The sequence below is a fragment of the Aedes albopictus genome, chromosome 1 (assembly GCF_035046485.1).
Source record: "Aedes albopictus strain Foshan chromosome 1, AalbF5, whole genome shotgun sequence".
Lineage (NCBI taxonomy): Eukaryota > Metazoa > Arthropoda > Insecta > Diptera > Culicidae > Aedes > Aedes albopictus.
The window spans coordinates 37848879-37861527 of NC_085136.1; the positions used below are offsets into that span (position 1 = coordinate 37848879).

The following is a 12649-nucleotide window of genomic DNA, read 5'->3' on the forward strand; positions in this document are numbered from 1 at the left end:
AGAACTCCTTTAGAACTTCCCTTTGGGAATTCCTTCAGATTCTCCGGGGTTTACTATAAACCCAGCTCGTCTGTAGCTTTCGGCCTTTGAACGATCCATCTCCTTTCCAATACACAGAAACAAATTCCGACGCATTCGGAAACGAAACGTCTTTCGAACTACATATCCGCATAAACAGACTATTGTGCACAATATTGTCTGACAATTGCACTGCCGTTCTACGCATAATTCACAGGGTACAATTGTTATATACGTTATATTAAATGTAAATATTCCTGTCGTGGATTCATTGCCTAGGATAAGTTATATTCGGACGCCCATGTTGAGATTCTCTTGTTGTGGGTGCGCTGAATTTGTAGATCCTATGACTCTGCGTCAGCGACAGAAGTAGCAGCGGCAGTGGCAATTATTATTATTTAAATAGAGACAGAGCATTGTTTCGAGGGAAACCAAAACAAATGAAAAAGACGCTTCGATGAACACATACTGGGATGGAACAAAAAAAATGATTAAAAGAGGTAAAAATGACACATAGAGATAGATGAAATGAAAAAAGGCAGTCGGCGACGACAGCAGGTCGACTGACACGAGGCAGGAATTCCGCCACCCACCCTCCTCGTGGTTTGAAAAAGAGTTTGAAACAAATGAAAATAAAAAGTACAGCAACAACATCAAACACAACATCGTTTACACCAGCAGTACACGCATATTCAGATCAACGACAGCAAAACAACAACGACAACAGCAACAACACCGAACACAAAATGCACAAAAGTGTCGAAAACCTCTGCTTTGAGTTTGTTAAATTTAATCAGAATTCAACTGGTTTTGCGAGATTGGGTGGCCCCTCGCGTTGTTTTTCACAAATGTTTGTGATTTGTCATTGCGAATGCGTGTCACACACGCATGTGCGCTTTTCTTATAATTACACAAAGTACACTTAGAGCTGAGCAAGAGAGATTCATTGGCGAGCAATATACGACTAGAGATGTTTAAAAGTACATACTAGGAAAGGAAAGCAGGGCTTGCGAACTTACCGAATCGTGCGGGTGTCGAAAGTCCAACGAGCTGTCACCAGATCCGTCCCCTCGGTCCCAGTCGGCTTCCTTTTTCAGCGACTGTCGAATGGAGGATAAGAAATGTGCTTGAGTTAGTGGTTCCCAATTATTTTCGTCAATCTATCTAGTCTTCCAGTATAATACATCCATTCATTCTTCAAGGAAACTTTTATGTCACTAAATCTCTTCGAATTAAAGACGGTGGGACAGAATGCAAGTTTTCACGTACGTTGTTTTCTATAGATTTCAGTGGTTTGTACTAAATGTCCCAACTCATTGTTTTATCTCGATACCATAATTCTGTACCGAATGCCTGGTCGATTCAATGCTTGTAGTACATCTCCACTGTACTCCAAGCATTGAGAATGGCAAGACAAATCATAGTAACCGGTTCTATCGTTGTCCATAAGGCAATCTAGCGCTCATCACCTTTCTCTCTCAAGCATTCACAGAAGATAGCAATTTTTTGTTTAATATTTTCATACGGAAACGTTTCCGTATGAAAACAAACCTATCCTCCTCGGGTGCGAAACAGAGAAAGGTGATCAAACGTCAGATAGCCTTATTGTCTATTCCATAGGCCAGATAGCTACTGTCAAGTTGATCTCCTTGAAGATTGATGATGATCACGTTATCGAATATTCATTCTAACTTCTCAAAGCAATTCAATCCTAACTATTTAATAACCGATATTACCAGTGGAACCTGCTGCATCGGTGCCATCCCCGAGGGTCCGGCAATGGGTTCCGACAGCGGACTCGGTATGCCGCCGCTGCCGAATGCACTCCTCTCGCTTCGATCCCGTTGCGAACGGGGTGAGCTTCGATCTAGTCCTCCGAGTGCATTCCCATTGCCACCACCGCTGCCGCTATTGGTCGCCGTAGTTGTCGAGCTGCACGCCACCGGAGTGCCACCGCCTCGGCCGCTGTCTCGCGACGAAGGCCTCAAATCGGTGGCACCCAGTAGACTGCCTGCTGCCGAGGAGTTCACCAACCCTCCTCCGCTGCCTCCGCCACCGCCACCAGCGCTGCTGGTAGTGGAGTTTGCTAGGCACGCAGGCGAGTTCATCGTCATGTTCAACCCTGAGTAAGGCAAAAAATCTATCGGTTAGTGTGAGCGATTCGTTCGTCGTCCTTCGTCTCTACTTACCGTATTCACTCTTGATCTTGATCGGCGGCTCGTACTCGTCATCCGAATTGTTGTTATTGTTGTGGTGGATGTTGGAACTACTGCGGCGTCCATCGTCGTCTGCGCTGGACCGCCGGTGACTGTGTATCGGATGATCCTGTTCGCTGTTGGCTTGCCTTGATTCGTTCGCTAGCACACTTCCATTTTCCTCGTTATCTTCCTCATCGTCGTCATCGTTCCCACTTCCGGTGTTGGGGCCGCTATTTGCATTGTTGTTGCTGAGACCTTCGGAAGTGCTGTTGAGGCTAGTGCTGAAGGCGTTGCCACTGTTCGAACGGGGCCGTTTCTGGTGCTGGTGATGCTCTGACAGTTCCCGTTCTTCCGAAGAACGCTCCGTAGCTGCCGCTGTGATGGTAGTAGTTGCCGACGAGGTTACCGAACCGCTATGAGTGTGGTCACGATTTTTCCTAAGGGGTGGAAACAGGGCCAAGGGAGTTCCAGGTGGTGATGCCGATCGGTCCAGCCGCGACGGCGAAGGACTTCTCCCGTCCGGATCCAGTCCGCGAGATTTGCCTATCGTCGAGAGGTCGGTGATGCCGAGGGAGGCTGCCGCAGCGGCCACCGCTGCTGCCGTGGCCGCATTGCTCGTTGGTGATCCAAGGGCGGGGTGATGGTGCTGGTGGTGATGGTTGTGCGGGGACACGGCTGTTGCACTGTTGGTACCTCCGGAGGTGTTGCTTGCCGCCGTCTGCTGTCGGTCCGACGATGCCGGAGAGGAAGTTGACGTTAGACTGGTGGCGGTCGCGGTTGCGGCGGCAGCTGCTGCACTGCTACTGTGACTCTGTGGCCGTTGTAGACGTTCCGGTTCGCGTTTTGGTTCGGCCAGAGTGCTGTTCTGGTTGGTCATCTCTGCCAGACCTTTGACCTGGGGGGAAGCGATGAAGTTTGGAGTTAGATGAATTAGCTACGGGAAGATGAGAGAAAGTCGGCATTACCTTTAGCGACTCGGCCGTCTGGAGCAGCGCCGGCAGCTGGCAGTACTCGACATTCACCTCGCCCTTGTACATGAAGTCGACCAGCGTGCGGAGCTCGGCGAACGGGACGTCCTTCAGGATTACGATCGGGTGCTGGGTCGGGTGGTCGAGAAACAGCGTCTGGAAGTACGAGGAACAGGCCGACAGAACAACCTGAGGGTTGAAAAGAAGAGGAAGGCAGTATTAGATAATGTATGAATTAGATTGTACTTTTTTCATTTTTTTTTAATTTCTTAAGAACTTCCAAAATTTCTATGAGGAGTTCTTCTAAGTTTGCGAGAGATATTCTTCTGAATACCCCGACTTAATATTCGGAAATATGTTCGGAAATATCTTCCAAACTCTTGTGAGGAGACATTCTTCTAAGTTCACAAGAAGTATTCTTCCGAAATCCAGTTAGAGGTTCTCCCTAATTCAGAATTTCTGTGCGAAATTCCAGAAAGGAAGTCTTCCAAATTCCTGAGTGAAATTCTTCCGATTCTCAGATAGTAATGCTTTCGAATTCACGAGACGGGCTCCTATGAATTACCCTTTCTTCCAAATTTCCAAGAATCATTCTTCCGTATCTGCTAGAGGATTCCTCCTAGTTTCTCGGGTGGAACAGTTTCGATTTACCTCAAAGAATTCCTCCTATTTCCCGACAAGAATGTTTGCCCCAAACAGCCTCAAACAATTAGTCCGATTATCGCACAAATTTCGCCTGAAGAAATACTGCAACTCCGAATTCCGTCCGCTCTTACTCGCCGTCCAGTGCTGCGATAATGCACCGTGATCCGTGAAGTTCATCTCGTACGAATTGTACGGTTTCGCAGCGTCACACGGAGAAGCTCCGCGCGCCACATTTCCCGAGCCAAATTGAAAATGTTCACTTTAATGTTGATTTTTATGGTCGCTTCTCAAATTTAAATTATTCCCTTCGCTTGTAATTGCTTCATAAATAAATATCTCCACTCCATTCCGGCAGGGCCTGGAGACGGGAGAGAAGGGACACCCGGTACTACATGGATTGCGTTTCTTCGGTTGAGGCTACTAAGCCTGTGCGCTTAAGTAGCCGGAGAGCAGTTTGTCGTGGCCGCGTCCGTCGCCGAGCCCGAGAGTGATGATGGATCGCGGGTGAGCGATCGTAAAATTTTCCACCCTTCATCAAAAGCTCATGTCATGCGCGAGGCGAGGTGGTGGTGTTACGTCTGAGTCGGTCAGTCATCGGTACCTACTGGTTGGATGATGGCCATCGCCGCGCGCTTGTACAGGGAAGCGATTTCTGTTTTATGGGAATTTCGCTTACTCATATCGGGCGCTCGCAAGCTACCGAACGATGTTGCACCGCCACTGCTGCTGCTGCGTTTGGGTCCTGCGCGCGGGTGGGTGGCTCTCGGCTGTACACAAGTTCAAATTGAGTTTGACTTGCACCCTATTGCGGGATTGATGTGCGCTACGCGCTTCTTGAGCACCATACACAATACCGCTGGCCATCGTACATCTCGGTGTAATGCGCGCCGGATTTCTCCCGGGTTTTTTGTCCAGAGTTGAATCATAAAATAATTTGATTTATCGTTGCTTGTCTGTCCATCAGGTAATACGCGGAACGAGCAAATTTGATGGCATGCGGAGGTCCTCCGAAGACGAAGACAAGACACGGTGTGACTTATGGGTCATGAAACGGATTAACTCGAACCCGGGCCAGATGGGTGCCAATTACCCCAAGGGCTACTGAAATTGAATTTCTGCAACGATTGTCTGGAGAGCATTGAGGGTAGTCACTTTCTTTGCCGGGACCGTTGTGAGATTGGTGGGCAAGAACTTGACCATGGCAAAGTTTTAACAGTTTTAATTTGCCATTCTCAAAGCATGCAGAACCATTCTCCTTCTTTTTCGAATAACAGAATCAGCTTCTCAGTTTAGTGTTCTTGGAGTATTTCACATATGTTGATTGGGCTTCCACGGCAAATTGACCATTCCTCCATGCGTATATCGTGAGGCAGGCACAAATATACTACCACGAACTACCAAGTAAGCTAAAGAAGTCGTTTTCTGCGAAGATCCTGAACCAATCGGTAATTGTACCTTCAGTATGACAGTCATGTTTGGGTGAAAGTTCTCCGCGACATACATATCTCCCAGAGATTTCCGAACGATTTTTTACAGAGTTTCTACATGAGATATTCGTGGATTTTTCCATGAAGTTTTTAACAATGTTTTTCATGATTTTTCTGCAGGAGTTCATTCCGGAATTTCTTCCAAAGATTATCGCGGTATCACTCGCAGGATCCCTCATGGCATTTCTCCCGGAGTTCATCCTGAAATTTCTTCAAGGTAATTATCGTAAGCTTTCGTCTAGAGTTGATTCTGGGATATTTCTCTTAGGATATCTTTTGAAGTTCCCCTCATCCACTTTTGCTACCGAGATGGCTATCAGAGTTTTTCAGAACGTATCCTGAACTCTTTCTTTCAAAATTTCTTCCTGGGGTTTTTGTGAGATTTCTACTTGAATTATTGTAGATTTCTTTCTGTGGGGAGGAGGTGACCCAACCAACGGCTGAAAGCCTCACTACTAAAGAAATTGTAATAATGTCTGTGGGTTTTCTAAGTTTTTCTTCGTAGCTGTTACTGAGACTTCTTGCTATGATCGTCCTGAGATTTCTATCAGAGATTTTCTAGAATTAATCCCACTCTTCTTTCCAGAATTCTTACCAAAAAACATGCTGGCATCTTTTGGATGTCTCTTTTGGTAGTGCTCCAGTAAGTACTTCGGGTGTTTGTGTCCGGATTTTCAACATTTTTTTCTCGGAATACACTGGAACCTTTCAGGGTCGGTCATTCCAGAGAGGTTTCAGGGATTTGAGATGTGTTTTATAGGGTTTAAAGCCCTTTCAGTTGTATTTCAGGAGGTTGAAGGGACGATGCGGTGGGATTCCGGGACCTCTATGGCCATACCTAAAACGCTAAAACACTCCTCAGACCCTCTGAACCATCCTTAATCCTCCTGCGGTCCCCTGAAATCCTCAGAAAGCCCTGAAACGCCATTGATCCACTTGAGACTAGATGGTGCCTGAGACTCCATGAAACCACCACGAACTGACGTGACAGTTACAACAAATTAATTGAAATTCGTTGTCCGTGACGGCATGATTTGTAGGGCCCATATAGCCGAGGCGGTAAACGCATGGGTATTCAGCATGACCATGCTGAGGGTGACGGGTTCGATTCCCGGTCGGTCCAGGATCTTTTCGTAAAGGAAATTTCCTTGACTTCCTTGGGCATAGAAGTATCTTCGTGCCTGCCACACGATATACGCATGCAAAATGGTCATTGGCAGAGGAAGCTCTTAGTTAATAACTGTGGAAGTGCTCATAGAACACTAAGCTGAGAAGCAGGCTTTGTCCCAGTGAGGACGTTACGCCAAGAAGAGGAGAGGAGAGGACGGCATGATTTTTTTATCTATATTAACCCTTCAGCGCGCGCGCTGTTGTAAAAAGTACAACACTACCAAAAAACCTCGCTTTTCGTATACAGCGCGAGCGCGGTGCAGTTTCGGTTGCTTGATGGCGCGCGTCCTGGAAGGTTAAAGAGATTCTTAGCCCTAAGCTAGTTCGTCTCGGGACCCACGCTGTACTTCCCTTCCGAAGGAAGAACTCACATTTTTTTGTGAGTTTGTCGGGAGTGGGATTCGATCCCAGGTCCTCGGCGTGATAGTCAAGTGTTCTAACCATCACACCAGGTCTGCTCCACGTGACGGCATGATAAAAAATCGATTCACTGGTCGACCGTTAAGTTTTGGGGGAGGGGGTACAGTTTTGAAAAACTACGAACGCCTCTGAAACTTCCTGAAATGATTTGAAACTTCCAGAAACCCCCTGAAATTCCCTATAGCCCCCTAAAATGCCCCTAAGACCTCTTGAAATTCCGCTGAGCCCCCTTGAAACTCCCTAAATTGCTCTTGAAATCACCTAAGACCCCCCTGAAACAGCCTTGAAATTCCTTTAAATCCCCCTGAGATCTCTTAAAACTCCCATAAAACGCTTCCATACACCCCGATACTCCCTGGAACGCCCCTGAAATTCCCTGAAACACTTATAACCTCCTGAAATCCAATCGACCCCCAGATCGCCCATTTCTCTTCCCTCCTTACATGTTCCGAGACCTCCTTTAGCTTTCTTCTATAGATGCCCCTAGCATTATTACATTTTCAAGGTCACAATATTGCTTAAGCAAAGCTCTTCTCCTTTTAACGCAGGGCATATCCAAATATGCATCAATTAAATTTGCAAAAAATAAAAAATAATCTGCATGAAAAATCAGAGAGTGCGACACTAGTTTTGCCTAGCAAAACTTATACGGGTTTTGCCGGTTATTTTCGTCTTTTTTTTAAGCGTGAAGAATTAACATAAGTCAAAGTATATATAAAAACATTCATGGGATAAAATAAAAAGAAAATCGGGTTAAGTACTGTTCCTTTGAATTCCACTAAGAATTTGCATCCTTTGACTCCTTGACTCGACTCGAGTCAAGTACAAGACACTGAAGACGACCTTACAGTTGAGGTCGAAATACGTATCTGTCAAAGGATGCAAATTCTTAGGGGAATTCAAAGGAATAGTACTTAACCCGATTTTCTTTTTATTTACAGATATTCCCCTAACAAGCCCAGGTTAATCATCATCATTCATGGGATATTTTGGCTTGGGAAAACTGTTGTCACCCCCAGATAAAAGTAGATTTTTGGTATACCTCCCAGAAAAGCCTATGAAATTCCTCATGAGAAATTCGCTGGGAAATATCGGAAGAAATCATGCTAAAATCTTGCTAGGGGGGAGATCTATCATCAATTTTGAGCAAGTTTGCTGAAGATAGTTTTTATTTAGTTTCAAAATTTACCGATCTGGAGATATATCTGGAGCAGTCTTGTTAGCGATCATAGTCTTTGACACCTTTTTGTCGATATTCGGCTGCCTTTGTCTCCAACATTCGCAACACAAGCGATCAAACTACTGTCCGGAACAAAAATGTCGAATGAATACGCTTGACCACGATTGCGTCTTTGGGAGATGGTTCGGTTTTTGTTATTCCTGTCTTTCCCATAAAGAGAGCTGTTTTGTATAAATGTATGTGTCGTAATCGCTTTATCACACACGAATAAACTAATATTATACCAATCTTAATAAAAATTGGCTGAAATCTTGCATAAGCTGGAATTAGACAAATGTCACCGTGTCAGACGACGATGAATTGATCCACTTTTTTGTTTATTGATCTTCGTTCTGCCACTCGTGTTGTGTGTAAGAGGTAGCGGTCGCGCTCGAATGAAACAAAGCAAGCTGACACCCGACCGCGGCAACGAAACGAAGGTAGTGAAAAGTGTCGAATGTTTACAAGCCTGATTTGGAGATTCAAGAAAAACCGGTTTTCTGGCTGTTACATTTCCAGTTTCAATTTCTTATCAAAGTCGCCCAAGAAACACTTGTAGAGCATTTGAAGACGCCTCGTTTCGTGTGCGGAGACGGTCGTTATCTCTTTTGGTTCAATAGTTACAGGTGTACATGAAAAAAATAGTAGAAAAGTGCCTATTTTTTCTAGAAAATTATCAACATCTTTTGATTGGAATGACGTAGCACGAAAATTTGCGTTTTTGAAAGCTCTATAAGTGGTTCTCAGACAACTTTGATGAGACATTTGAAACAAAGAAGGTAACGTGTTTAAACTGTTTTGACCGAATTTGGGTCATTTTCCCATAGTTTTCATACGGTGACGCTAGAACAAATCGTTTTATAGTGTGGATTCTTCAGTAAGAAACTGCCAAAGGATTTGAAGAAAGAATTGCAGTTGAAACTCAATGAGAAATCTTGTAAGGAATTCAAGGAAAATTCCTGGATAGAACTTCTGGAGATATCCTGAGAGGAATTTTGGAACAAATTCTGAATAGATTTCCAAGCAAAGGAAATCCTAATTACTGAGAGAGTTCTTGAGATCTCAAGTTTTTCTAAAGTTTATTCATCAAAACAGTAAAAATTATTACGGTACCACCAGTTTCTATAAAAGTTATTACTACATTACTACACCACTAGTAGCAACCTCTAAGGCTTGCTTCTCAAAACTTCTAGTAAATGCTACTTTTATTCATACCGAACACTTTGTTTGTAATATGCTCGAAAGTTGTAGTGTCGTAAACTCGTTTTCATTCATACGAACATATTCCACATGTAGTATTTACTATTGAAAATGTAGTAAATTCAAGTTTACTTCTTTTTATTCATACAACCCCATGCATTCAAATCCAACGTTTGTTAACCGAAGAGGTTGTCGCATAGTAACATCAGAAGCTAGGCGAGAGGATAAGAGACCAACGAATATGGTGTGTCAACAGTTTATGGGAGTTTATCCAAGAAATAGTGACAACTGCGTAAGAGGTGATAGACACTGTTCAACTATGCCAACGTAATGGTTGGTTTGACGAGGAGTGCCAAACCAACGAGTGACGAACGAGTAGCATGTCGCCAGAAGTCGAGTGCTAGTGGTCAATACCCGGCTCGAGGTCTAGGGTCAACAGGAAGCGGTAAAAGAGTGGTAGCAAGAGCAGAATAGAAACGAGTTCACCGCAACAAGAAATGGTGGCACTAAAAGAGTATGATTGCTGAAGCGCGGGAACGCATGGACAGGAACGATATGCGGAGGTTTTATGCAACTGTCAAGGACGCGCGGAACAAAACTGCGCCAGTTTCCGCTATGTGGAAGAATCGCTTTGAAGATTCGTTACACTGATCCCATACCAATGAGAAACCCACAGTTTACGAATCACGCTTAAAATGACATACATAATCACAGGGTAATGAATTACAAAACATCACAAGTATTTTTGTTGGACGAATTGCTGTGTTTATAATTAAATCGTAATGATTCAAAGATGCAGTTTACAGAATTCCCAAGAGGAAATTTCCTACATTTTTCAATCACAGTACTCCCTGGTAGTGTTTTCCCAGAGTTTACAAGAGGATCATTATCAATCTCCTAACCTGTTTCCCTGCTGATCGATTTCAGCTGCCGTGTTGATTTTCGACCAGAAAGAAGGGCAATCCAGTTTGGCGTCCATCATCACGTGCAATCCAGTGGCAATCGCGTGCCACTCATAAGCTATACATTGTTGTGTGCCAGCCGGGCTTCATCGGGATGCATCATACCCACACACATCCCGATAACTCCCGCCTGGGAACGGACTGACTGGGGCTGGGCGGACTTCGTTTCGATGAAGCAAGCCCACCATCATCATCGCAGGTCCTCCCTGCATCATCATCTGATAGTAGTGATCGAAAAATCGTAATAAAAGAAAAAAATAAGTAAGATCAAGAGTTGATGCATAATGGTGCATCATCGGGCAGCAAGTCAACAAGCGAGCCGAGCGCCAGCTGCGCGGTAGTTGTGATGGGCGGGAAGGTAGCTTAGCTTCATTTGCTTGCTTTATTAATTCATACATGGGTTTAGTTTTGCATTTTTGCTCCGTTCTGCATCACTTGGAGCGCACGTTGCACTCGATTCATTTTTTCCCTCTTTCGCCCTGTTTCCTCACTCACTCTTGTGGATTGTATGGCGACCGTGATTCCTGGCTTTGGTTCTCGTTTACATATGGGTATACGAAGCGAATGCATGCCGAGGCCGAGGCCACCGTGTCGCTTTTGCGCCCCCGAAGAAGAAGGCCTTCACACACAGGTTAATAAAAAGTGTTGACTGGACATTGTGGAAACGACCGGGGCGCGATGACCAACAACATGAGCGGTGTGTGAAGGAGACGAGGAACAGATGAACAACAGCTACGAGCGCCGGGAACACCGTGCACACCGTACTGGTCGGCTTGGCAGTGCCGACCGACCGAGGAGGATTATTATTGTTCAAACTGGACGAACGACGGGAATCGTGGAGTCGCTCGCCTCATACCTTTATGCACAGATAAATGACGGCAATGTGTTGACATAATTTGTCACAAATTAAGTTACCGTAATTTTTATTGAGCGAATCGAGAGGGTGTCGTCTTACTGCTGCTTTCGCAACAATCAGCGGGGACGCTGAAGAACTGGTGTCAATTTCAGAAGCTCGGTGTCAGGATCGGCTTTCCCGGTGGAGGCGGAACATGTGTAATGTCGCTGTAAATTAATAATCCGATGGATGGAAGTACATTCTTATTCGAAATGGAAGGTGCTAAGCGAGTAGTGTACAATGGTACCAGAGCCATATCTAGCTGAACACCCAACAAACATTTTTGCTGTATAAGAGTAGAATAAACCACTTTTAAGCAAACTTTAGCTTAAGAAACTACAATTCAGGTAGTTCTGTTACTTGGGCAGAAAGTTTAACGCCTAAACTGTTAGTTACAGCCTCAGATTTCACACAAGCGCTTCACTGCTCTAGCCATGCATTGTGGCGTTTCTGCAAAGTTGTCTAGATTGATTTGTGCTACACTTTTATGTTTTTGGTTTTGATCTAGAACAGTTGGAACTAGAACACATGATTATCACGCTGAGGAGCTGGGATCGAATCCCACTCCCGACAAACTCACAAAATGTGTGTGCTTCTTTTGGAAGGGAAGTAAAGCGTGGGTTCCGAGATAAACTAGCTCAGGGCTAAAAATCTCGCTAATAAAGATAAAAAAAACTGTTGAAACTGGTTTAAATAGGCTTTATTTTTCTATACGATACTCAAGCGTTCGCAATATGCACCCTAGAGGGATGCAGTCTTCGAAGACGTACCTTGGATTGATCGATATAACATTTGTAAAACATTGGTTTGATCTAAATTAACTGTATCTGGTCTAGATTGTTTTCTTCTTTTTGATTGTCTGCATAATGTTCAAGATATGTATTCTAGAGGGTTGCAGTCCTCGGAAAAGTGCTTTAGGTTGATAATATGCTATATTTTTACGCCTTCGGGTTTGATATATAGATCTTATGTAAAAGTTTTTATCTTTCTATATAACTCAAAGCTCTAGCAGCTCTAGCAAAGCTCTAGCTCTATGCATCTTGGAGGGTGAAGTCTTCGGTTGATGGTTATTTTTTGCAGATTTTCGACCGGAATACTACTAGTGTACAGATGTTGACTTTCTCGGTCTAGGGTCAATCTAAACGGCTAATTTTGGATTATGCCGACGTTTTCGGCCGGCATTATTTGGCCTTTATCAAGGGAAAAACTGTACAACTAATTTGGCATTTTATTAGAAAAATAATCATATCGCTATATTTTTTCCGTGTTTACAATTTTAAGTTAAGTCATAAGTTTTTTGAGGTTCAAACACTCAAAACTTCATTACATTCGGAGATATAACAGTTCAGAGTTAGCTATCGGATAATTATGCCTTTTACCAGAATCTGTCTTTCTCTATGTAGAAATGTGGAGTAGTCCGATCGGTCCCAAATTTGGACCTTTGATAAACAACTACCTGCAGTAAAA

The 12649-nt window shown here is 44.2% G+C and overlaps 1 protein-coding gene across 5 annotated transcripts in view; it reads right to left on the reverse strand.

Moving 5' to 3' along the window:
- The window catches only part of LOC109428579 (protein tramtrack, beta isoform), a 289306-nt gene that overhangs the window by 57694 nt on the left and 218963 nt on the right, over positions 1-12649 (reverse strand). For 3 of the 5 annotated variants that reach the window (XM_062844374.1, XM_062844373.1, XM_062844375.1), the window contains exons 3-6: positions 3182-3373; positions 2208-3111; positions 1755-2158; positions 1038-1118 (exon numbers count right to left, since the gene is read on the reverse strand). In XM_062844374.1, coding sequence (XP_062700358.1) covers positions 1038-1118; positions 1755-2158; positions 2208-3111; positions 3182-3373 — 1581 coding nt within the window. The remainder of the gene's footprint in view (positions 1-1037; positions 1119-1754; positions 2159-2207; positions 3112-3181; positions 3374-12649) is intronic. The other 2 variants (XM_029856800.2, XM_062844376.1) reach the window with 1 other exon arrangement.